Source organism: Protopterus annectens, chromosome 4.part0 (genome assembly GCF_019279795.1).
Source record: "Protopterus annectens isolate FY-2018-M chromosome 4.part0, PAN1.0, whole genome shotgun sequence".
Lineage (NCBI taxonomy): Eukaryota > Metazoa > Chordata > Ceratodontiformes > Protopteridae > Protopterus > Protopterus annectens.
The window spans coordinates 287,705,080-287,731,670 of NC_056733.1; the positions used below are offsets into that span (position 1 = coordinate 287,705,080).

General features: G+C 37.2%; 1 protein-coding gene and 1 long non-coding RNA gene across 2 annotated transcripts in view; one reads left to right on the forward strand and one right to left on the reverse strand.

Annotated features, from left to right (window-relative positions):
* The window catches only part of LOC122799304, a 133,974-nt gene extending 117,625 nt beyond the window's left edge, over positions 1-16,349 (reverse strand). Inside the window, exon 1 of the long non-coding RNA XR_006364452.1 lies at positions 16,115-16,349. This is a non-coding gene — a long non-coding RNA (uncharacterized LOC122799304). The remainder of the gene's footprint in view (positions 1-16,114) is intronic.
* A 204-nt stretch (positions 16,350-16,553) lies between these two features.
* Positions 16,554-26,591, forward strand: part of LOC122799303 (L-serine dehydratase/L-threonine deaminase-like) — a 47,854-nt gene continuing 37,816 nt past the window's right edge. Inside the window, exons 1-2 of the mRNA XM_044068269.1 lie at positions 16,554-16,717; positions 20,406-20,587. Of these exons, the coding sequence (XP_043924204.1) occupies positions 20,435-20,587 (153 nt within the window). The 5' untranslated portion in view covers positions 16,554-16,717; positions 20,406-20,434. The remainder of the gene's footprint in view (positions 16,718-20,405; positions 20,588-26,591) is intronic.

The window sequence follows — 26,591 nt, forward strand, 5'->3', positions numbered from 1 at the left end:
CACCAGTGTACAGGTACATAACCCGAAGTAAGGCTAAGATTAAATAGCATTTTTATGTGTGGGTTTAGCTCCTCTTGGAGTTCTCGTAACACGCACCCCTGGATACTGTCAGGTCCCATTGATGCTGTGTTTTTTGCTTTGTTTAGGGCAGTTCTCACTTGGACATCTGAGATGACAGGGAGATTACATTCAGCTGGGATAAGTATTTCTTCTTTTGGGGGTGAAGGAGGCGAGAAGTTTGCACTGAACCTGTCAGCCAGAATGTTAGCAATATCTGTGGGTTCAGTGTATTTTTTGTTGTTGTGAACCAACTCAGAGCATATCTGAGGGTTTCTGCCCAGGTTTCTAACATAGCTGAAGAAGGCTTTGTGGTTATCTTTAGTGCCCTTAGCTATTTTTCTCTCAAAGTTTGCCTTGGATGTTTTTATGAGAGAATGTAGTTTTCTGCTAATGTTGATCAGAGACGTCTTCCCTTCATGGGATTTCACTCTGACGTGCAGTAGCTTCCTTCTTTTATTATACAATTTGTTTATGGCTGAGGTCCACCAGACAGGATGCTTACATTTGGTGGAGAGGGACTTGGATTTGTTTGGGATTGCATGATCCATGCATTCCTGGATATGTCCATAGAAAGCATTTGTGAAGGATTCGGCATTGCGGGATGTGGTATCTACTGGCACAGTGGGCTTAAAGGATACCATCTCCTTCTTAAGAAGAGTGAAGTCTGCTTTTGAGAAGTTTTTCACTGTGGTCTTTTGTGCTGGGGTGGAGGTGGGATATGTATATCCAGGGTGATTAGTTTGTGGTCAGATCTCACTAGTGAGGGGTATACTTCTGGTGTGGAGCATTTTGTCCCCATGTTTGTGATGATCAGGTCTAGTATATTTTCTCCCCTAGTGGGAGAGGTGACTAGTTGTTCCAGTGCATTTGAATTTATGAATTCCAGGAACCTTTGAGCTAGGGTATTAGGGCTAGAATAATGTACCCAATCTATGTATGGGTAGTTGAAGTCTCCCAGTATGATGGTATTTTGTGATACATTCATATCCTCCAATGTCTTCAGGAAGGCTGAGTGGGGTTCTTGAGATTGGGAGGGTGGTCTGTAACATGCTACCAGTTGTATAGCAGTTTTGCCTATGGTTAGTTGCACCTGTATAGTCTCTGTTGCTTCATGTGTTGCTACTAACCTGGAGGTGTGGGTGTCCTTTATGAATATGGACACTCCCCCTCCCTTTGTGGTTCGGCTCGGGTTTTGGGGCCGAAAAGCATGATACGAGGTATAGCCTGGTAGCACTGGGGTGCTCTCAAGAGCCTTGAACCAGGTTTCAGTTACTGCACAGACGTTGATGTTCTCCATGCTGAGGAGTGCATCAAGTGCCTGCATATTGAGATTTAGACTTCTGGCGTTGAGCAACATTACCCTTAGTTTTTTTCCATTTTCGTTTTCTAAGGAGGTGGGTTTGTCTTTTGAGCCTTGCCTAAAAAAGGCATTATGGGGGTGGCAAGAGCCTTAGCCAATATCCGGAAGCCCAGTGGTGACAGGTGTAAGCCATCCCTTGTGAAGCAGCGTGGCTTGTCCAACATATCATCCCAGGCAGACAGATATTGGATCCCCTTAGAATGACACCAGTACTCGAGCCAATTGTTAAAGCTGATCATCTTGTCTTTGTATTGTGGTATCATTCTTGGTGAGGGCAAGATGCTGCTCAGGGTCAGGGTCATACCAGCCTGGGCTACATAATCGGAGAGCTCCTCTATGTCTCTTTTCATGTAGTCCAAGGAGGTACGTCTCAGGTCATTCACACCAGCATGGACAATGACGGAGTCATATTTGTACTTGCTTTGGAGTGACCTGAGTGCGTGTGTTATGTGGTGGATCCTAGCCCCGATAGACAGCTCACAGTCACCTTCTCCTTGTTCAGCCTGGTCAGTGGGACATCAGTGTGTCTGACTATGGAGTCACCTATTACTAGTGTATCAGGCAAGGTGTTTGGCCTTAAGGGCTGCGATTGGTCGACACACTGATTTATTGAAGTATCTGTTTTGTTTTGCGGTGGTCGATTTTTGGATGTCTGCTTTGGGAGCCTCTGTTGTTTTGGTAAATTTTTTTTAGAGCCTCCGAGTATGTCTTTGTGTTTTTATGTGTTTGGTTTGCAGTTGTGGTAGGTCTGTGTGGGACTGGGATTGTTGTGTGTGTGGTTGCCATCTCCTCCTGTCTGGTCATGCCAGCCCTGAGTTGAGAGAGTTCAGCCTCCAGTTTGGCTATATAGTTGCATCTCTCACATGTAATTGTGTTTGTTGGGAGGAGGAGAGGGTTGTCTGTGTACATGAGACAATTGTAGCATTGTCTCAAGATGCCCAGATTGACCAGCTGAACTGGAGACGCCAGTAATCTACCACTCGACATGCTAGAACAGTATATGGGGGTGGTATACCTTTAAGGGAGGTGGGTATTCACAGGGGTGGTAAGTAGATGTAGTGCTTTACTTAGTACGAGAGTGCTTACTTAGTAGAGAAGTATTGAGAACAAGTGCTAGGCTTATAATACAGTGAGTAGTCTGGTTTTACAAAGAGTAGAGCTTCCTTAAGGGAAAATTTGAAGAACAGACTTGGCGGGGCCAGAAAAAGTTTAACCTTGTTTAACCGGTGCTGCGCTATGTGCATGACCGCGCAAAGCCGTGCAAACGCAGATTTTAAGCAGTGAACTACAAAAGAGCTAGGAATGGTCCCAAACAACCAATTACTACAGCTTCTTGTGCTGAGGTCACTTCCCCCAAGGACAGGCAGGCTGCTCAAGGCTCCCCACTCCCACTGGTGAGCAAAGAAACTTCCTTCTATCCAAGTAAGGAACTACACCACAGCCCAGAATACAGCAATGCCTGTAAACTGGTCTAAACTAGTCGAGGAAGGCGGGAAAACAAGGATTTTTTTTTTTTTTTTTTTTGGTAGAAACACACAGAAAATGCAGAGACAGTGATAAATTAGTTACACAGGCTAGCACACTTTAGTGGGCAGCCTCCACAGTTAAATTAAACAAACAAACATGCAAACTTTCGATCAAATTCGACTAAATGTAACTTTTAAGTGCAGATTTTAAAATAATGCAGCAATCAGTTAAAAAACAGTTCAGGCTCGTTCAAAGTAAGCTACAGAAGCTATTTCCAGTGAAAAAAAGCAAAGATACTTAAATCCAGAAGGTAGTCACTTTTTCGAGTTCCTTGCTGCTAGGACCACTCTGTAAACCCACGTGGAGCTTGTCTGAGCAGTATAGCCAGAAAAAAAATGCCCAGAGGCGGATTTTAAGCAGTGAACTACAAAAGAGCTAGGAATGGTCCCAAACAACCAATTACTATATCTTCTTGTGCTGAGGTCACTTCCCCCAAGGACAGGTAGGCTGCTCAAGGCTCCCCACTCCCACTGGTGAGCAAAGAAACTTCCTTCTATCCAAGTAAGGTAATGGACAACACAGGAACTACACCACAGCCCAGAATACAGCAATGCCTGTAAACTGGTCTAAACTAGTCGAGGAAGGCGGGAAAACAAGGATTATTTTGTTTTTTTTTTTGGTAGAAACACACAGAAAATGCAAAGACAGTGATAAATTAGTTACACAGGCTAGCACACTTTAGTGGGCAGCCTCCACAGTTAAATTAAACAAACAAACAAGCAAACTTTCGATCAAATTTGACTAAATGTAACTTTTAAGTGCAGATTTTAAAATACTGCAGCAATCAGTTAAAAAACAGTTCAGGCTAGTTCAAAGTAAGCTACAGAAGCTATTTCCAGTGAAAAAAAGCAAAGATACTTAAATCCAGAAGGTAGTCGTTTTTTTCAAGTTCCTTGCTGCTTGGACCACTCTGTAAACCCACGTGGAGCTTGTCTGAGCAATATAGCCAGAAAAAAAATGCCCAGAGGCGGATTTTAAGCAGTGAACTACAAAAGAGCTAGGAATGGTCCCAAACAACCAATTACTACAGCTTCTTGTGCTGTGGTCACTTCCCCCAAGGACAGGTAGGCTGCTCAAGGCTCCCCACTCCCACTGGTGAGCAAAGAAACTACCTTCTATCCAAGTAAGGTAATGGACAACACAGAAACTACACCACAGTCCAGAATACAGCAATGCCTGTAAACTGGTCTAAACTAGTCGAGGAAGGCGGGAAAACAAGGATTATTTTTTTGTTTTTTTGTTTTTTTGGTAGAAACACACAGAAAATGCAAAGACGGTGATAAATTAGTTACACAGGCTAGCACACTTTAGTGGGCAGCCTCCACAGTTAAATTAAACAAACAAACAAGCAAACTTTCGATCAAATTTGACTAAATGTAACTTTTAAGTGCAGATTTTAAAATACTGCAGCAATCAGTTAAAAAACAGTTCAGGCTAGTTCAAAGTAAGCTACAGAAGCTATTTCCAGTGAAAAAAAAAACAAAGATACTTAAATCCAGGAGGTAGTTGCTTTTTCGAGTTCCTTGCTGCTAGGACCACTCTGTAAACCCACGTGGAACTTGTCTGAGCAGTATAGCCAGAAAAAAATGCCCAGAGGCGGATTTTAAGCAGTGAACTACAAAAGAGCTAGGAATGGTCCCAAACAACCAATTACTACAGCTTCTTGTAATGAGGTCACTTCCCCCAAGGACAGGTAGGCTGCTCAAGGCTCCCCACTCCCACTGGTGAGCAAAGAAACTTCCTTCTATCCAAGTAAGGTAATGGACAACACAGGAACTACACCACAGCCCAGAATACAGCAATGCCTGTAAACTGGTCTAAACTAGTCGAGGAAGGCAGGAAAACAAGGATTATTTTTTTGTTTTTTTTGGTAGAAACACACAGAAAATGCAGAGACAGTGATAAATTAGTTACACAGGCTAGCACAAATGGGATGAAAAGTTATTTTGTACAATCTGGATTATTTGGAATGAGAGAATGGAAAATGGTTATTGTCAGAAATGTTGAAGAAAATATAATTTTGGTTATGAAAAAACAGCAGAGGGTTAAAGAAGTAAAAATGTAAAGAAGAATATGTAAAGTTATAGTATATTATTGTAAATAATTTATATATATATATATATATATATATATATATATATATATGTGTGTGTGTGTGTGTTTTATGAATTTTAAATAAAGATCCCCTACTCTTTTTGATAAGTACCATGGAATCTTATTCACCCACCTGAGCTATCACCAACTCATACAGATTGAACTTCAGTTTAAAATCTCATCTGAAGGCTGACACTCTCAGAAGTGCAGTATCCCACAGGAGGATCTCTCCTAAATGTATTCTTACTCTCACATTGCTAATATTATATCCCAGCAATGTAACAACCATACCATTCAGTTTCTTTGCTCAAGAATTTTGTACAAAAAAAAAAAAAACAGAAATAATGGTGGGACAGCGACATTTTTGAAATATTTTATTTATTTATATTTTACATTTGTTGACCAGGAAAATCCGACTGGATATATGTCCATTTTCAGTGGAGGCCCGGGGAGAAAAGCTCCAAGATAATAATACACATTGAACATTTAGTAAATGCTAGTTTCAAGCAGATTACAGTAATAAGCAATACCAGCATTTAGCACATATAGTACTAACTTATTATAAAACACTTTACAAAACATATTTTCAAAGTTATATATACATAAGATTACATTCAGGTTTAAGACATATTGAGCAGCAGTTATACAATTGTCCCTTCCTGAAATGGTTTGGTAGAAAAAAGTTAGAAGTAGTTGAAGGTAAGGCACTTAAGTAATAGAGGTGTCACTAGTCACGGTTAGTGCAAGGACATAACCAATGAGTTTTGAAGTATTTCTTGAGTTTGTTTTTGAATCAAGTTAGTGAGGGTTCTAGGGGCAAGTCAGCTGGGAGTCTGTTCCATGTTTTTTCCAACAGAGTTGGCAAACAGAGGGTCCCCATCTGAGTAGTTGGATTTGTATATTTGAACTATGAGTCTAGTGGATGATCGCAGTGGCCAGATGTTGGTGTAGGGGTTGATAATATTTTTTAGTGCAGGTGTATTTTCTGGTTGGTAAAGGACTTTATTTGCCACTATTAGCTGGTTGAACTGCAGTAGGTTAGGCAGTTCAAGCCATACTAGGCGATTTAGGTTGAGATGGTGGCGTGTCCGGTAGGCTGCGCCATTAGCAAATCTGGCAATGTGGTTAAAGCAGGATGATAGTTTATTAAGATCGGTTTTGTTTAAGTTGGAGAATAGAGGTGAGGCATACAGAAGAGCTGATAGTAGATGGGAACGGGCAATTGATGTTCTAGCAAGTGGGGTAAGGAAAGGTTTGATTCTGTAAAGAGAGCCAAGTTTTTTATTAATGGTTTTGATAGTTTGATTGATATGCGCATCGAACTTCAGGCTATCAACTATGACACCCAGTAGTTTAGTTTGGGCTTCTGGGGAGATGGTAGTGCCATTGTTACCGGTTATGTTGAAGGATGGTGGGGGCAGTCCTGCATGTGGGGGAGAAGAGGAGCAGCTTAGTTTTGTTGGGGTTTAGGATTAGGTGTTGATTGGACAGCCATTTTTCCACTGTATTGAAGGTATTTTTGGTTAATGTGAATAAAGTAGCTGGTGAGGAGTCAGAACAAATCAAGGTGGAGTCATCACTGTATTGAATGCAGGTACCATCTGGGATGACTGAATGAAGGTCATTGATAAAGATGGAGAAAAGAAGGGGTCCTAGTATCGAGCCCTGGGGGACTCCTAATGTGATGGGTAGGTGAGATGATAGCTTGTCCTGCCATAAGACTGCCTGTTGCCTGCCCTGCAAGTAGGATTGAAACCATTGAAGTGCATGGTTGTTTAAGGAGATGACCTTCAATGTATTTATAAGCATTTTGTGGTCAACCATGTCAAAAGCCATGGCTAGATCTAGAAAGAGTGCTGAGGATAGTTATTATTGCAGTTGTAGTTAATGACAGAGAAAGAGAGGAGGGCAGAAGTAGCACTGTGGTGTGGCTTAAAGCCATGCCGAAAGTTGGACAACAGCTTGTTCTGTGTGAGGTAGTGCATGAGCTGTATATGTATACACTTCTCCATAATTTTAGCTAGAGGTGACAGAATAGCTATGGCTCTAAAGTCTGACAGTTAAGTGGAACTGCCTCCTTTATGGAGAGGAATGACATGGGAGATTTTCCATATAGTGGGTACAGTAGCTTCAGATATAGCTCTGTTGATCAAGATTGAGATGGGGTATGCTATGGTGTCAGCAGCCTTTTGCAGATAGTCTGCTGGGAGGAGGTCAGCAGCCAGGATGGTGGGTCTTAGTTTCTTAAGTAGAGCATGAATAAGTTGAGTAGGAACAGGTTGGAAGGTAAAGTATGTTTGGGTACTGGGTGTGACTGCATTAGAATTAGAGCCATTGGGAGATAGTTGGCTGGCTAGAGATTGGATAGTCTCTGTGAGGAAGCTGTTGCGGTTATTAGCAATGTCTACTGGGGATTTTTGTTGGGAAGCTGAGGGGGTGCAGTGGCAGTTTGGCCTAGTGGAGTAGTTTGTTTATTCCTGCCCAGAACTTTTGTGGTTTGTTTTGGTGTTTTTGCAGTAGATGGTAATAGTAGTTCTTTATGTCTAAGGTTATGGATTTTTTAGTGTCATACCTTAGCTGTCTGAATCTTAGTTGATCAAGTGGGGCTTTTGTTTTTCGGTAGGTGGCCCATGCTTTGTTTCTGAGTGAAATTTTGGTTTTGGTATCTTTAGAAAGCCATGGTGCGATATTAACTTTGGTTCTAATAGATTGGCTGGGAGCATGGGAGTTTAGAATAGCAAGGAATTTGGTGTTAAAGTATGCTACTGCTTCATCTAGGGGGAGACGTTTTAGTATTGACCAGTTGCATGCCTTAAGTTCATTTTGAAACTTGGTGAGAATAAAATTCTTGTTGTCTCTTAATGTTCTACAGGTGGGTTGGTAGGAGCAGTCTACTTTGAGCTTGATTACATAGGTGAGACAGTGGTCACTTAGGTCATCAAGCAAAGTGCCTGATTTATAGGATTGAAGATGGGTATTGACAAGTATGCAGTCTAGATTCAGGAAATAAACACTACGAACCAAGGCAAAAGTAAATAATCCAAGAAGAACAAGGCTCAAGTCCAGCGAAGCAATAATACCACCTCTTTATTAATCGACACAGCAAACAGGTAAAAAAGCACTCCAAACCACACAATAGGAAGTAAAACCAAACAGTAAAAGATTAAGCGCTTTCATCCACTGTATCGTGGACTTCATCAGAATCATACAAACTAATTGGATGATTCATTTTAAACCCTTTTTGGCGCCAACTTTTTGTTATATTTAAAGATATATTCATCTTGCTTTTAAAAAAAACATACCTCTTTTTCTTACAAAAACATTGCGTAGTTTCAGAAAATGAATTTGTATACAATAATGACCATACAAACATTGCCTGCTTTGATAAATTAAATGCTTTTAAATGTCTTTAAATACTTTAAATAACCTATCAATCTTTTCATGTATACATCTAAAGACAGTCCATTTGATCATATAGTCCTAAAATTATCCTAACGTTATACCTAATATTTGTATAATTAAATAAGGGCAATATATGATTTTGATATGACCATCTCTTATATAATATTCTTTCAAAGACTAAAATTCATATTAAATTTTATCTACCTTCCCTATTATCCTTATATTATAGTGCATATGTATATGTAAATTTAAAAACATAAATATTGTTCTGCGTAAAATCCTTTGACACTATTGTATGTCAACATAGTAATAATGTTAAAATCAGAATTAATAAATGATTAAAAAATACTAAAAAATAAAAAATCTAAAAAAATCTAATGACCCAGAATGTGCTAAAAAATGCTATATAGTAAAACTAATACATAGGTATAAATGTATGTAATATATATATATATATATATATATATATATATATATATATATATATATATATATGTACATTTAAATAAATAAATGAATAAATATGTAAATAATGAATATTGTTGAATAAATAAATTAATTAATAAATTCATACTGTTCAATATAATTTTTACGGCAGAGATATGTACACTCTTTGCGTCTATCCTAATATGAGTGGCATAATAAATGTCATAAATAAACGTGAATAATAAACTTTAAGATAGAAAAGGTCTTAACGATGTATAATCGTTTAACCCTGGCTTAGTAGAAGCGTCAGTAAGTATTTGCCATTTTGCCTCTCTCTCGGCAATATAAGCCCTAAAATTGCCTCCTCTAATGTTAAAATTCACACGTTCTAAAATTGAAAACTTGAAATAATGTGTATTGTCTGTCTCCTGCACATGTCGGCTTAATGCATTACTACTATCCTTCTTTTTAACTGCATATAGATGTTCATATATTCGCCTTCTAAATTTTCGTTCGGTTTTGCCAATGTAATAACAACTACATTTAAAACATTTGGCCAAATACACAATGTTCATAGTGTTGCAATTACCTCTAACGAACGTTACTTTAGTCCTATTTATGTTGTCCAGGACCATATTTTCATCTTCATTAATGACTTTACAATACTGGCAACTTCCACATTTCCTGGTTCCTCTATTATTTCTAATGTCCCTATTATGACCTATATTCCTTTCCAATAGAGACTTCAAATTCATTCCCATTTTATATACAAAAGTGGGTGTCTCACCCAGTACTTTCCTTAAATCAGTATCAATAAAAAATATGTTCCAATATTTTTTTACCATTTCTTTAATATAATTTACCTGTGGAGTATAATATAATATGCATGCCCTGTTGTACCCTTTGTCATCATCCTGCACTGTTATATTACTAAGACATGATCGTCCCAAAACAGGGAAATATTTATTCCCCCACTGCTCTATAACATACGTTTTGACTTCTTGTATTAAATATTTAGGGTACCCCCTATCTAGAAATAGTTTACTAATAAATTCCATTTCCTCTAACATTTCATTTTGCTTTGAGGTCATTCGTGCTGCCCGTATGCATTGCCCCTTGAAAATGCTCTTTTTCATTTTCAAGGGGTGAAAACTTGTATATTCTAGGTAATTATTTGAGAACTTATTTTTTCTATAAATACGAGAAGAAAAGCCATCGTTTGTGCTAGTCACAAAAGTGTCTAAATATGAAATTCCTACTCTACTATAGTTGTATGTAAATTTAAGGAATGGACTGGTATTATTATTGATAATGATTTAAGGAAAGTACTGGGTGAGACACCCACTTTTGTATATAAAATGGGAATGAATTTGAAGTCTCTATTGGAAAGGAATATAGGTCATAATAGGGACATTAGAAATAATAGAGGAACCAGGAAATGTGGAAGTTGCCAGTATTGTAAAGTCATTAATGAAGATGAAAATATTGGTCCTGGACAACATAAATAGGACTAAAGTAACGTTCGTTAGAGGTAATTGCAACACTATGAACATTGTGTATTTGGCCAAATGTTTTAAATGTAGTTGTTATTACATTGGCAAAACCGAACGAAAATTTAGAAGGCGAATATATGAACATCTATCTGCAGTTAAAAAGAAGGATACTAGTAATGCATTAAGCCGACATGTGCAGGAGACAGACAATACACATTATTTCAAGTTTGCAATTTTAGAACGTGTGAATTTTAACATTAGAGAAGGCAATTTTAGGGCTTATATTGCTGAAAGGGAGGCAAAATGGCAAATACTTACTGACGCTTCCACTAAGCCAGGGTCAAACGATTATATATCGTTAAGACCTTTTCTATCTTAAAGTTTATTATTCACGTTTATTTATGACATTTATTATGCTACTCATATTAGGATAGACGCAAAGAGTGCACATATCTCTGCCGTAAAAATTACATTGAACATTATGAATTTATTAATCTATTTATTCAACAATATTCATTATTTACATATTTATTCATTTATTTATTTAAATGTGTATATATATATATATATATATATATATATATATATATATATATATATATATATATATTATTACATACATTTATACCTATGTATTAGTTTTACTATATAGCGTTTTTTAGCACATTCTGGGTCATTAGATTTTTTAGATTTTTTATTTTTTAGTATTTTTTAATCATTTATTAATTCTGATTTTAACATTATTACTATGTTGACATACAATAGTGTCAAAGGATTTTACGCAGAACAATATTTATGTTTTTAAATTTACATATACATATGCACTATAATATAAGGATAATAGGGAAGGTAGATAAAATTTTATATGAATTTTAGTCTTTGAAAGAATATTATATAAGAGATGGTCATATCAAAATCATATATTGCCCTTATTTAATTATACAAACATTAGGTATAACGTTAGGATAATTTTAGGACTATATGATCAAATGGACTGTCTTTAGATGTATACACGAAAAGATTGATAGGTTATTTAAAGACATTTAAAAGCATTTAATTTATCAAAGCAGGCAATGTTTGTATGGTCATTATTGTATACAAATTAATTTTCTGAAACTACGCAATGTTTTTGTAAGAAAAAGTGGTATGTTTTTTTAAAAGCAAGATGAATATGTCTTTAAATATAACAAAAAGTTGGCGCCAAAAAGGGTTTAAAATGAATCATCCAATTAGTTTGTATGATTCTGATGAAGTCCACGATACAGTGGATGAAAGCGCTTAATCTTTTACTGTTTGGTTTTACTTCCTATTGTGTGGTTTGGAGTGCTTTTTTACCTATTTGCTGTGTCGATTAATAAAGAGGTGGTATTATTGCTTCGCTGGACTTGAGCCTTGTTCTTCTTGAAGTATCCAGTCTAGGGTACTTTCCTTGTTATTGGGTTTTCTTGTCCTGATGGGGGTGGTTATGATTTGAGTAAATCCATAGAGGTTTATGTGGGTTGTGGGGGTTTCACAAGAACAAGTGTTCCAGTCAATGTTAAAATCCCCAAGAACAATTGCTTCTTAGGGGTAGTTATTGCATCACCAATATAAGTCTTCTAAGGTTTCTGTGTTCCTCCCTGGGGGAATGTAGACACAGACGTTTACATTTTTGTTTTAATAATTTGTAGTTTTGAGATAAGAATTTCAGCATTACTGAACTGGGGTGGTTGTTGGGTGTCTATGCTGACAGATAGGGTAGACTTGTAAAGTATGGCTACCCCACCACCCTTTCTGGTGGTATGGTTTAGTCAAAACATATTGTACCATGGTGGCAGAATCTCATGGTCCTTGGTGGCAGGCTTTAGCCATGTTTCTGTTAGGCATACTATATCTGGGGAATGAACAGCTAAGAGGGCATGCAGGTGCTGAGTTTTGTTATTTATGCTCCTAATGTTTAGATGGCAGGGCAGCAGTGAGTTAGGAGGTCTATTTGTTGGAGATATGGTGGTAGGGGATATAGTAGGTGGATTAGAGTCAACAGGTGGGAATGGACAGGTTTATGTGGATGTCACCATCCTTTGTGAGGTTGTAGTATATCCTGAGTATGAGTTTTAAGATTTTGAATAAAGTTTTGTAATGGTGTCTAATACTAATCTAATTCACTCAAGCTCTAATGTCTTACATTACTGAGTGATTCTAATCCTCAGTGATTTACCAGAAAATCAAAAAAAAATACAAGAGACAGCAAAATATATGAGTCAAAATTAGGGGCATTTCACAAAATCAGGAATGGTTAAGCAGTATAGTCACAACTATACCCAAAATAATGCACCTGCTAATTGTCTGTCCATTCTTAGTGTTAATATAAATGACAAGAAGCCTTTTTTTTATGTGTAACGTGCCATATGTTTCACTACAGATAGCATTCTGTTTCTTGCAGTAGTTGTTGACAAAATACTTTTAAAATTTCCATCACTGACCTCTGGTCTGCCAGTGCCTATATATCTATAGATTCAGTACACATCTCCAGATTTATATCAGTTCACCAGTGGCATTTATGTCAAATACCATTCAGTTTAGAAAAAAAATACTTTTGGCAATTTTTGCAAAAAAAAGCTTTTTTTTTTTTTTTTTTTTTTTTTTTTTTGCAGGGGTCAAGGATCCAGTATGTCCCCCTGAACTATATATACCAACTCTGAGGTCACACAATAGTGGGGGGAGGAGTGCACATTCAAAGACCACTGAAAGTGTTTTTGACAAGTTTTCTTCCACTAGACAGCATTTAACAGAAATGTCTTTGGTGACTTGGTTATATTACATTGTCTCCATAACTCCAGCTGTCGGAGAACCTACTACAGCCTCTGCTTCAATGACCACACTGCCTTCCTAGAACTAAACAGCACATTGTTTAACTCCCTCATACTAGGACATCAGTAACTCATCAGGTAATGCCTTTTCATTTAATATCCTCATCAATATTACCCTTTTCACCTGGTGATACAACTGTAATCCCCACAGTTTCACTACAATTTTCCTAAACACCAAAATAAATGGACCTCTGCTTCTGATTATCTTACACTTCTGCCACCTCTACTCTTCTCAGTTTCTCAAATGGCAAAATATTGGCACTATAGAAGAATTTCCCCGGTGTCCTTCCCAAATTTCCACTAGGCAGAATGAATACCACCTCAGATCTGCCCTGGAAACATGTTATTAGCCTAGTGAGACTAACCCAGTCAACAAAATGCAAATAAATATATAAAAATATATATTGAGTCTGGGCTGGCTGCAATTTAATTTAAGTATTAATGTATCATGTAGGTGACAATGGTCTGACGGTGCTATTATAACTTAGGTGTTATAATGTGCTAACTGTATCAGTAATCTTCATGATATACAACTAGTTACAGATCCACTGGGTCTTAACCCTGCCAATCTACTGTCCCACTCTCCACAAGATATCATCCTGTTAGCATACTATCACATTCCGTATAACTCACTCTGATAACTCTGCTATAGTACTGTTACAATCCACATGGTGCATTGTGTTAATATGCTTAGGTGATATTACACTATATAAAGTGAGTTAACCTACTCAGTTTTCTGGGAGAAACTTGAGTCTGAAACACATACGGAAATATTCTAACAAAAAAGGTACTTACACAGAAAAGTCTGAAAACGGACAGCCAACGCTGTTTTTACACAGGGTCTTTGTTGCTATCAATCCAGTGCAAAGGAGATGGAAACCCACAGCAAAAAATAAATTATTCCATTACACGCATACATGCATATGACTCATATGTTCAAGCATGTACACAGTTATACTGTTACTTACTGAGAATGGGGGACACCTACAATGGCTTTCTTTTGACTTCTTCAGACAGTGTTTAAATAGTTATAATGAATAAACATATTTCTGGGTTCAGAAAGATGGGTAACTTATTACAACAAAGATGGTGGCTAGCTGTAAAGATGAGACAAATGCAATGACATCTGCCAACAGCATTAACATCTCTGCCATTCACTTCTCCAAATTCTATTCAATGATTTTGTTCTGTTCTTTTATGTGTGTGTGTGTGTGTGTGTGTGTGTGTGTGTGTGTGTGTGTGTGTGTGTGTGTATACCGCACATAGGGATGTAGCCAGAGAATTCCATTTTGGACTTAAAATCTCTTATTGCTGTCCCCAGCCCACCTGGTATTAAAATATCTTTTCTTCTTCTTTTGGCTTTCCCCAGTTAGGGGTTACCACAGCGGATCACCTGGCCGCTCATGATTGGCAGTGGAGTTTTACTGTGCCAAGTTGCCAGCCCAGCATCCAACCTTCCACAGAAGGCACACACATGCATGCACTCACACCTAAGGCCAATTTAGAGTGTCCAATCCACCTACAGCATATCTTTGGGATATGGGAGGAAACCGGAGCACCCGGAGGAAACCCACGCGACCATAGGGAAGACATGCCCTAAAAAAAAAAATGTGTGTCTCAATGTTTTTTTGTAACTTTTTTTTCATGCTACCCAATTTTTGTCTTATAAATGATACTTTGTTTTGTTATTGTTAGGAGCTTTTCTCCCCGGGCCTCTGCTGAAAATGGACATATATCCAGTCGGATTATCCCGGTTAACAAATGTAAAATAAATAAAAATAAAATAAAATAAACATGCAGACTCCACACAGAAGGCACCCCAGCTGAGGATCGAACCAGAGAACCTCTTGCTGTGAGGCAGCAACGCTAACCGCTGCACCACCGCGGCCACCCACCTGGTATTAAAATATGTTGCCCTTAAAACACTTCATAAATACATGCATCATGTTTCAGCTTTTTTCTCTGTACCTACTAAAGATATCGTTTTTTAGAGTAACGATTCCCTCTCTAAGCAAGTCATGTACCTTTTGTTGGAGGCATTCATTTTGACAGTCACAGTTGTAGCATGTCCTGAAAAAGCTATAATTTTGTGTGTGTGTGTGTGTGTGTGTGTCTCTCTCTCTCTGTAGATATGTACATATAGTAGATATAGATATATGTTACAGGCAAACTTTTAATTGCTATAGCACTCAAGCTTTTCATTCTGTCCCACATAAGGTGTTAAATCTTCTGACATATTACAATACACTGTGCATTAATCTAATAAACAAGACCTCAACAACAGATAAAAAGTTGTATGTTAACTAAGCAAACATGTTGCAATACCATACACAACATAAAATGTTAACCCTGATGCTATACATTTACACATAACCATGGTTTCTAAAAAAAGTTTATGTGGCTGATGACATTAAACGGTACAGTGACATAGTCCTGTCGTCTAAATATCATTTCCAGTGGTATCTTCAGTGATGCACCCTAATATATTTCACGGTGCCTTGGTGTTACTGTAGAGAGCATTCTGTCACACCACACAGAATATTAAGTATTGACCTCACAAGCATGACTTTGCACTTAGCTTGGTATGTGTAATCCTTTCCAACAGAAGCAGTGCCCCCCCCCCACATAGACACGCACACACTATTCAAGTTGACTCGTAGACAAGTTGTTCTACTCCTCACAACATAATGAGTTAATACTTGTGTCAGTGTCCTGCCTGATGCAATGTTCTAACCTTCATGCTGCAATAAAGTTGTGAACTACATAGTACCCTAATGTAACAGCAGAATTCTGAATAAAGATGTGCAGTTTGATGACGGTCCTGGTTTAAGGCATTAAAATCTCATGTAACAGCTAGTAATAACATGTATTTCCTTTTTCATGACAAAAGGTTCAGCACTTACATAAAAATGTGTTTGCCCACTTAGTTCTTCTCTGAGTAACAAGAGAAAGTTGAAAGCATTATGCTGAGGCAGTTCTTGAGGCAGTCAAAGCCGGTTCTGTGACCTCTGACTCAACAGACTTGTTGATCTACTCACTCAGTCCTGCTGGTGTCAGACACACAGCTGTGAATCCCACCACCCCTTTTGGAATTGAGTTCATAAATAGGTCCTTCCCTTTTGGAAGTAACATGACTGGATGCTCCCTTTTGGCAGCAGTACACAGTTCTTCCCAAAAGGAATCTCTCTCTCTTTATCTCTTTATTACCTTTAGCTGAAATGTCGTGTTCCACCCCTGCACCTGTCATTCAAGCAGTGAGGGGTAAACACTGGAGGTGTGAGACTTTCTGCTGTGCTCTGATTGGATGAGGAGAGAAAACTCTGGAATATAAGGACCACATGCAAAAGCAGTCTTTGCTTAACTCCATCACTGAGAACAATCCTTTGTTTCAGCAACTACTGACCACAACTCTGGGGCAGCCTTACACAGACAGCCAATTTACTTTGAATAATTAAACTCAAGTAAGGTAGAATCTGCTATTCAAGAACAAAGCATCAATTGTTAAGGTAAGTTTTTAGATTCATGGTATTTTTATACTGCAACAGAGCAAAGATGTTTACAATAAATAATGCTAACAACGCTATCAACAAATCTGTTAGTATAAGATGAAATTATATTATGCTGTAATATACAATGTTATGCTGTGCTGTACTATCCTTATACTAAACTGTAGTACTACAGGAAGGTATGGTATTTCAAACCCTATGGCAGACAAAATGTGTGTGTAATGCAAATATGCATGTAAGATTTGATCACTTTTAATACCAATTCAGTTAAATAAATAACTAAATAAATATAATAAAATAACTGCAATACATATTATGAAATACTTTAAATTCTGATCACATAAAACACTGGTGTAACTGCTCACCTGCATACAGATTTTTATTTCTCTTTGCCACTTGTTGCAAGGAAATGAAAATAACTATTAATCAAGTAGAATCATGTTTAAGCCTTTACATTTTGCTTTGATTCATTTTTTATCTTTAATCAGGGAAAAGAGGTATCCTCGATGTCACATTACTCATTAGATATGTAATACAAAGCAGATCTGTTAATATAGTATAAATACAAGGTGTTCTGGAGACATTGCTTGAGAAAAATACACATCATAGAAGGGATCCAGAAGGCAGTAACTTGGATATTTTAAGAGGTAATATGAGGAAAGACTGCAAGAAACAATGTGTTCACTAAAGATAAGATGTACCTAGGAAACAGAACCCACACATACAAATGTCTGTTTAGTATTAACATAGTACTGAAAAATATAATTTTACAGAATGTACACATTTCATAACTAGAACTGGCAGGTTATTGAAAGTGGAATGGTTTAGGGGACACTTCAGAATACATTTATTTACTAAAGGAAAGTGTGGCTGCTAAGTGGACTGTTAGCCAGAGGATATTTTTCAGACTGAAACAATTATAACTTTAAATGAAGCGTGGGCATATTAAGGGTATTGCCAGTGGGCATATAGAAAGAAATCTGAATTTTAAGAAGGTAAAAATTCTGCATAGAAATGAAAAAGGAAAATGGCAGGTAACACATCTGCTAGCATTTTTTATAAGTCTAGTATAACTAGGATAAAAGGATATTATACACATTATAAGGATAATTGTATTTGTACAGTTGCCACTTGCTAACATCACTGTTAAAAAAAAGACCAGAGGTCATCCTAACCTGAATACCAAAATAATAAAATAAAAAAATAAGAAAAAAAGTTACATTTTGGTTGCTGCTATTTAGAATGTAACCCTGAGCCTGCTTTCAGTCATGCTGTGATAAGTGCTTTTCTCAGGTAACCAAAACTTAAATAAGATCAATTAAGTATAATTCCATCTGATAAGATTAATTCATGTACTAACTCAAACTCTCTCACTTTTAGACTAAATACTGTCCTAGTACACTTCTCAACTGTACAGATTTTTGCAGAATATCTAGATTATTGCCTCATATTTTTGGTCAGTTTCTCATAAAATTGCAGTTTTCTGGTTAATCACTGGCAACTGAAGTCAGAAAATAATGAAAGACATCTGAGTTTCAGACTTCATAACTTTCAGAAAATTCATGCTATTGCAAAACCTGTTACTCTATCAATTTTCTAAGAGCAATATTTTAAAACGTGTCCCTATTTTTGGGCCTTTGTCCTCCCATTATTTAAGGCTTTGTCCAGATTTCTTGCTCTAAAAGGCTGAGAGGTATGGTTCTAACCCACAACTACGTGTACGTACTTCTCAACAAACTCCACTCTTCCTCTTCTTTTCCCCAGACAACTGTATAGCTTTTGTAGAAACGTTTATCTAAGTATTGTATCCCTGTTACATTGAAAGGTAATCTAAAGTATGCATATAACACTGCAGCACACACACATACACATACACACCAGTGTGTATTCTATCACTTTCTAGTTGGTGAGCTTTAGCATTTCAATTTATTTGTTGCCATTGGTGTTCTTAAATCTGTTTAAATGTATCTTTTCTTCTGAGTGCTTTTTACTTAATTGTTATAGTTGCTTTTAATGTAAATATTCTGATTCTGTTTAAGCATAATCATTTTAGTAAATAAATATGTAGTGGTAGATATAGTTTGTACAATGAATTGCTCAGTCATTTGTTCACTTTCCGTGTGTTATGACTGAAAAGGGTTTGAGTTACTCCAGTCACCAACTAAACAGAGGTAAACAAAAATAAAAATCTGTGCTATGCCTTTAAATTGAACTAATGGGTGGTAGTTGCTAATGTTTGCCAGCAGAAGACAGTCTGTGCCAATTTAATATTACAAGAAGTGTAAATAAACACCAATCTTACAATTTTGGAGTTACCTTCATAAGCTTTCCAGGCATCCCTGCTAGCAGTAGTTACTTAAATTGCCTATATGAATAAAAAGAGAGATTCATAGGTGTATTTAAAACAGTTAAACAGACTGGACAGATATATAAACAGACAAGACAGCCTTATTTATTTGTCTTTTATTATGATTGCAACTTTTGTTTCTACTTTTATGAATTACACATACATACCTTGAGCCCCTTCCAGAAAAGTGCACTGTGAACTAAAGTTCTTTTCCTAGAACTGCTTGCCTGATTCATATGCCATCAGGGCTCCCCCCTGTGTACTGACTAATTGCATTTGTTCTAACAATCTGTGACCTGAGTTCATCTTGAATGGGCATTACATCATTATCCCCACCTCATCCAACCCCCAGTAAAGAGATTACAAGGCATTCCAAGTTTTAGATAGTATCCTACTCTTTCTCAGCAATTCATGGAGCCCTCTTGTGGTTAAACAGAGTACTACAGCAGCCTTGTAACTGGTTTGTTTTCCCAGGCTTTAAAATCTCATAGTACATTGTCTTTCGTTTAAAAACACACACATACACAATTAACTTCCAAATTAGGAAATAATTAGTAACTTCACTTCTTCTGAACTCAGTATTTTATAAAGCCTAAAGTTAATAAACTGCTTCTAGTTCTCAATCTTATTGTGTAGGATTTTTCCATCCGTAATGTCCTGAAAAGATAAATGTAATTATATCATCTACATCATCTGTAACAAATTCTTCTGCTAGTACTGGTTAAAATGTGACCTTCTGTTTTGAAAGTAATGCTTATTAATTTTATCATTTCATTTTTTAGCAATCAAGTAGTCCAGTTAGCAGTAAATGTCTTTTTTCAGGGGGTGATTCCTTACTCATTGTTTTACAACATGCACACAGGAGCAGATAGGATTTGCAACACCAGAATAAGGAAAGCAAGTACTACTGACTTTGACAGCGAGCTAAAGCCAATTAGACAGAACTGCTTGTTTTCAAAAATAACCCAAGGATGTTAAATTAGTTGAGGGATTTTCTCAAAGGAACTGTGACAGTTAAACTCTGATATAAACGAAACTTAATTTATTCACAGATCATTGTCATAACCACTAGACTACCTATTACTTCTCTGTTAACCAGTTAAATAAAATGGTCTGTCTCTGACCCTTTTCAGTCATGACCTTGGCCACAAAAAATAAAAATGGAGTATATACTGGAAGTTTGGAGTAGGCAGGCAACAGTACGTTTCCGGTTCAAGGAAACCAAAGTAGATGGACATCTAGAGGAAGGACAGATTAGAAAGATAATCACAAACTAAAAACTGATCCCACGTTTTCTTACCTGCAGCATTAAAGACTGATCCCACATTTTCTTACCTGCAGCATTAAAGACTGTTATCTAAACAGTTAATATGGACTACAAAAACTGTCTCCACGTGAACACTCCGGTGAGGGAAAGCCTACCGTTGTCTAAGGTGGCTGGCACCAGGGTATACCTCAAATTGGACAATGCACAACCCACAGGTTCATTCAAAATTCGAGGAATTGGTCATCTGTGCAAAACAGTAAGTATCTCATTTTTTTTATTCTGTGTCTGACTGTGTCTCTGTCTGTGCATTGTGTCTACCTGTTGAGAGGACAAAGATCTTTATCTAGGACTGTCGATTCTATAAAAATGTCTGAAGTTGATGTTGTCCTTTGGCAAAGTACATACCTGATAAAATTAACCATATTTGCATTTCATTTCTTTCCTTCCCAAGAGGTGTGGTAATTTTCTTCTTGTTTGTGACACATTTTATATTGCGGTAGGAGCTTATTTTCTTCTGCTGTTCACCAGAGGTCTCAGTCACACAGTCCAGAATGTGAGTCTTGGGCAGTCATTCAGTTCACTGAAGTACTGGGAAGAGCCAGACTTAAAGTTTCATAGGGTAAAGGTTATTACTAGGCTAACAACCACTAGGCAGGCCCCTTATAAGCCTAGCCATGCACCCCAAATCATTTGGGTCCTGAGTATCATGGGTCTCTATATGGGGGGGGTTGTTAGAGGTAACAAAGGATTTGTAAGGGGGGTGTTAGGATAATGCTTTTCTTATTGACAGCCTTTGTTCATAAGGGACATGGGGGCCAGGCCAGCGGTAAATTTATGATTTCCCAACCAGTTGCCAAGCTTTCATTTGAATAAGGTCAGGGATGAACTCTGTTTTACATGGATGGAGTGCCAACAAATACCACTGTTTTTTTTTTTTTTTTTTTTTTCTCTTTTTATCAAACAGGTCTGACACCAGTGGATTTGCCAGTAGTCATATGCATATGTTATGAAGTTATCTGAACATTTATTCAGTCAGTGTACTTTATAAGCTTTCCCTTAGCAATAAATTATTGCAAAATTACCATAAGTACATACAGACATTATAATTTTAATAAATGCTCTCTGTAAAATGTTACACAAGTTATGATATGATGCCGTGTATGTATTTGTGGAAATCTGCATTTCATTTATGACCTTTTATAAAATATGAGCAGACATAAACTAGAGAGACATGCATTTGTCAAATCTACCTGAAAATGGAACTATTCCTTCAGGCATCTGCCATTCCCTAGCATCATATCCATCCCACACCATTCATTCACCCATTTCATATGAGCCCACTTATGCTTGTAAGATACTAATTATTGGATAGTCGTTCCATTTGCTCAGCACATTCCTGATGAAGACATAAATCCTTATTTTTGTAAATTTGCCCCCATTTTTAGAAGACCCCTGGACTCCATTACCAGTTACATAGTTGTGTGTTCACCAGATGTCCTCATTCTTCAGGTTAGATTTATTACAGTTCCAAAGCCCTACCCCATGCTACAGCTTCATTAACTTACAATCATGCACCACCTGTCTCTCCCTTTCTACTGCTTTCATGCCGCCTGTGTTCTATTCGTACTTTGAATGGTCTTCCTTTTTCATCTCCTTGTTGTGTTTTCTCTTCAGGCTAAGCATGTTCAGTGCTCCAAGCCTCCTTACACTGTGCATTCTGCCACCCACATACTATATATATTTTTTTTTGCTGTCTACTTCAGGCCTCACTCTTCGTGAAATGAAAACCTGTTTTCAAATTTAATTACTAAAATCACATAGTGACCTTCCACCAGCCCATCCATCAGCTACAAGAAAAATGTCCTCCTTTCTGAAGCCAGGTCTCTCATGATAGGCTCTAGCACTGGAATGGTCATTCGAAGCTGGCATCAGATCATTTTCTTTCACATTATGCAACTGCCTCTTCCATCCAGGGTTACCTTCATGGATTCTTCATTTGACAGTAAATTGTGTTATTCATTGCATTGAATCCCATTTGTTGTCACTTGAAAATATTTATCCAACTACTTCAGGTCTCAGTGGAACATCTGAAAATTCCCTCCACTGATGTCCACTAGTCGACTTGATGCCATCCACAAACATATCAAATTATGCAAAATATTTGCAATCTACACAATAAACAAAAGCAGGAATAGTACAAAGCCCAATAGCCCCCCTCCCAAACTGGTCTGCAAACTTGTGCAAGAAAGTGACTCCCCATGACAGTCTCTAACCCTTTGTCATTAAGATGTCATCATGGCACAAGTTTCACCCCAATGCCCTCAACATCTGCTTCTTTTCTACTAGTTTTTTTATAATAAGTGTGCTGAAACCTTTGCTAACATGCAACTTTGCTGTATACACCATATAGTCTTACAGTGGATCAGATTTTGTCTACAAATGCTGACCTTTCATGAAACTATTTGGAGTTAGCAATCTACAACTAGATTTTCACCAGAAGCTTCCAACAACATGCTCTTCAGTGTCATCTTCTACAGTTTCAGTTGGTATCAACAGTCTGATTTGCAGTTGCTGGATCCTTCTTAGGCTCTGTTTTACGTAGGAATGTTACAAGCTGGTACTAAATTCTAGTCATTATAGCAATAACCCACGCCTGGGTGTGGGTAATGCGGGATTTACCCACGGTTGGCGTGGTTTGGTCCCGAGGGCGAAGCCCGAGCGACCAAACAAAGACAACCGTGGGTAAATCCCGCATTACCCACACCCAGAAGTGGGTTATTGCTATTATACTATGACATTATTTAAGAAAAGAAATTACTTTTCTTAAATAATGGCATTGTATAATGCCTCTTTGCTGCCCTTCCGCAGCTGGCTGGTATCCGCGGCAGTTCTGATGTACTGCGCATGCCTACACAGTACATCAGAGCTGTGGCCAAAAGCAACGGAGAAAGCAAGATCTCCATTGCCTTTTTACTGTTTCGCTATGTTAAATGGGTTTAACATAGCGAGACAGCTTTAAAATAAGCAACGAAGATCTACATTGCTTATTTTAAAGCTGTTGCGCTATGTTAAACCCATTTAACATAACGAGACAGGTTTAAAAAAAGCAACGGAGAAAGCAAGATCTCCGTTGCTTTTTACACGCTATGTTAAACTCTTTAAAATAGAGACAGACATTTTTTGACTTATATACTACTAAGAAAAAGCTGGGCGGACCTTTTTTTCCATTATATATTTGATGATTATAACGTGCACGCTGGCCAATCAGCGTGCACGTTTTGGAATATTAATGGGGGGTCATGGTATAATGTAAAATAATGCATTTTGGCAAGAATAGCTATGTCAGTGATATAAACATAGGAAATGCAATATTTATATTCTTACTGAAAATTAGCAATAATTTGAAAGCTGGGGTAATATTTATTGAATTAAAGAGCACTATTATGGATAACATTTTTAAATTAACTCTTTAATTTGATACTACTTTTCTGGCTACACTGTATTTATTCTTGGTAAGACATCATAATGGCTATTGTCTGTAGTACCTTCTGGCCTAAATTGTCCAGCAAAATACTAGCATGCATCCAGTGGAAAATTACCAAGCTGTTACCAGAGTTAAGCAACTGACTTTCATGTTACACTCCTAGTAGAAAACACAAGGGAGAAACCTCTGCTTAGATTGCAGAATATTCACACATTTATTCAATCAAGTGTTCCACATTTCTCACGCAAATATAATATTTATAAATAGCAACTAAAATATGTTCTTAATGTACCCATATGTCAGTCTAAGTTGTAGTAATCTCTTTACTCACGCAGTACACTGATTATGGCACAAACCATCAAGGAAATAAAATGTAGATATTCCATCGAGGTATTTAGAAAATACACCTGATATTTAGCATGTGGATTACAAACATGCATTTGCATTCAGTCTGAACTCTTCAAGAGTCTTTGGCTGTGGCTGTGGTTCAACCTATCTCTATCAGCATAGTGCGGGTCCTTTTCCAGTCTTCACAGGTAGTTTATTGCTAACTGGGTAGGTAAAGTGGTTTGAATCTTTTTGGTCAGGATCTAAGCAAAAGGCATGCGCATGTGCAACAATACCATACAGCACAATGTAGTAAATTCTGTCAGATCATAGAGTTGACTTAAGTTCACATTGTACAAAGTTAGATTGACATTTGTGTCATTAATGAACTGCAGACAGTTAGTTCACATGGGTAATTTAAGGTAACATCTTTATGGAGTTAAAAATTAAGGTCATTAAAGTGCAAGAACCAAGCATTCAGAAAATGGGCATAGTGTGCAACTGTGTTCTAAGCACTTAATTTCTTTTTACCAAAGTGTTTTTCCCTCCCTAAAATAAGCCATATGCTGCCACATACAAAAAAAAAAAACATTACTTAGCTGCTTGTTGAGTTTGGATGAACTTTCACAATACTTCAAGAATTTGTCTCCCTGTTCCTTACATTCCACTGGTCACCACATTTTAAGGTTTTTAGCCTAGGAAAAGCCCATACAGCAAGATACTTGTAGCTGTCGCTCTAGCTCACTCAGTGGGATCATAAACCTAGTGAATTTCAGGTGTTTGCACCTCTTTTCCTGTGCTGTCATCCATAACTTCATGCTTTTGTCTTCGACATGAGGTCATAAACGTCTTCTGCCTTTGAAGACTTGGAAGTATTTTACTGTGTACTGTCAAAGAGCAGCTGAAGCTGGAATGTCAGGAAACCTGATACCACTGACAGCAGACAAAGTAAAAATGTGTCCCTTGAGATAATTTAACTAGTATTAAAAGAAACCTGACTTTAGCCTTATTTTGTACACGAGGAAGAAAGGACTCAGAAGGTGTTCAAAATATGACAAAGAACATAAAGTAGACACTGTCAGTGGGAAAATGTTTTAGCCTGTTCAAAACTTCTGAAAGTAAATAGTAATTCCGAGTACTGCTATACTAAGTGAATGCACAGAACTGTCCTCATTGAGAAGGATAGTCAATGTAATGTCATATGATATCATTACAACTACACTCATTGGACCAATTTGTTTGAACTTTCTGACCACAGTGGTCCTTTAAAGATCTACTTTTCTGCTGTGTCACTGGACAAACATATATGAGATCACAAGCAAATGACTATAGAGGACTCTTTAATGAGTTAATTATGATTATTGAACTTTTGAAAAAAGTACATAATGGATAAGCTAATAAAGACAGACAGCTCAAGACATTTTACTAATAAGTAGATATGAACAATGGAATACATTTAAAACAGTCATTGTATAGTGCAGGTAGTTGTGTGAATGGGATAAATAAAAAGTCAGAGGGGAACGCTGATCTGGATAAAACTAAGGGAAGGGGAATAGAAAAGGTAAGATATTTGGGAAGAAAGGAACTTAAGACTGAGCAGGAATAGTTTATCAGTTGCTAGTATCAGGAAGGGAAGAGTCAGCCTGTCCTCAAGAACACTGTTAATAGCAAAGCAGAGGGAACTATAAATGCCTTTGCAATTTCTTGAGCATTTTCTGTTTTATCCTGTCAGATCTGTATCCTTGTATTTATTTTTTTCTACACCATACAGACTCTATCTCCTCTCTGATTTTGAGTTTCACCAAAGCTGAAAACAGAACTTTTGTGCTTAATTCATTGACTTTTAATCAGGCTGAAACCATAAGAGATTTATGGTCCTACTTTATCCTAAGTTGTTAATTTAAACATGTATATTGTGCTGTGTGCATCTAATAGATATATTTCTAAGCAGGAGCTGTCTTTGTCCACATCATCCTAGCACAGAGTTTAGCATTCATACTTTTTTAGTGAATCAAGCTCCCAGGTCTCCTTTCATTTCCAGCAGATTTCTCAAGTGTGGTGCTAGTTGCATATGAAGATTATTGGTGAAATGACAACTGTGTGCCCTCATATCCATATACACACAGCACTATATCACAAGCCACACTAAGTTTCTGGCAATCTCCATGACACATCTACACTCACAAATATACACACTGTCATACTTTCTACTCATTTAACATCACCCAAAATAAACAATCAACATTACAAATACTTACGTTCTGACGCGTAAAACATTATCTTGATTTTCCAGTATGTTGCAGTCAGTTGTCTACCAATGTTCATCAATCTCTGCATAAAACCTGCATTTTAGTTTATCACATTTTTAAAGTTTAGAAAATACTTGCATATTCATTTAAACCTACTGAAGTATGGAAACAATTAAATGCTATTGTACATAGAAGTGAAG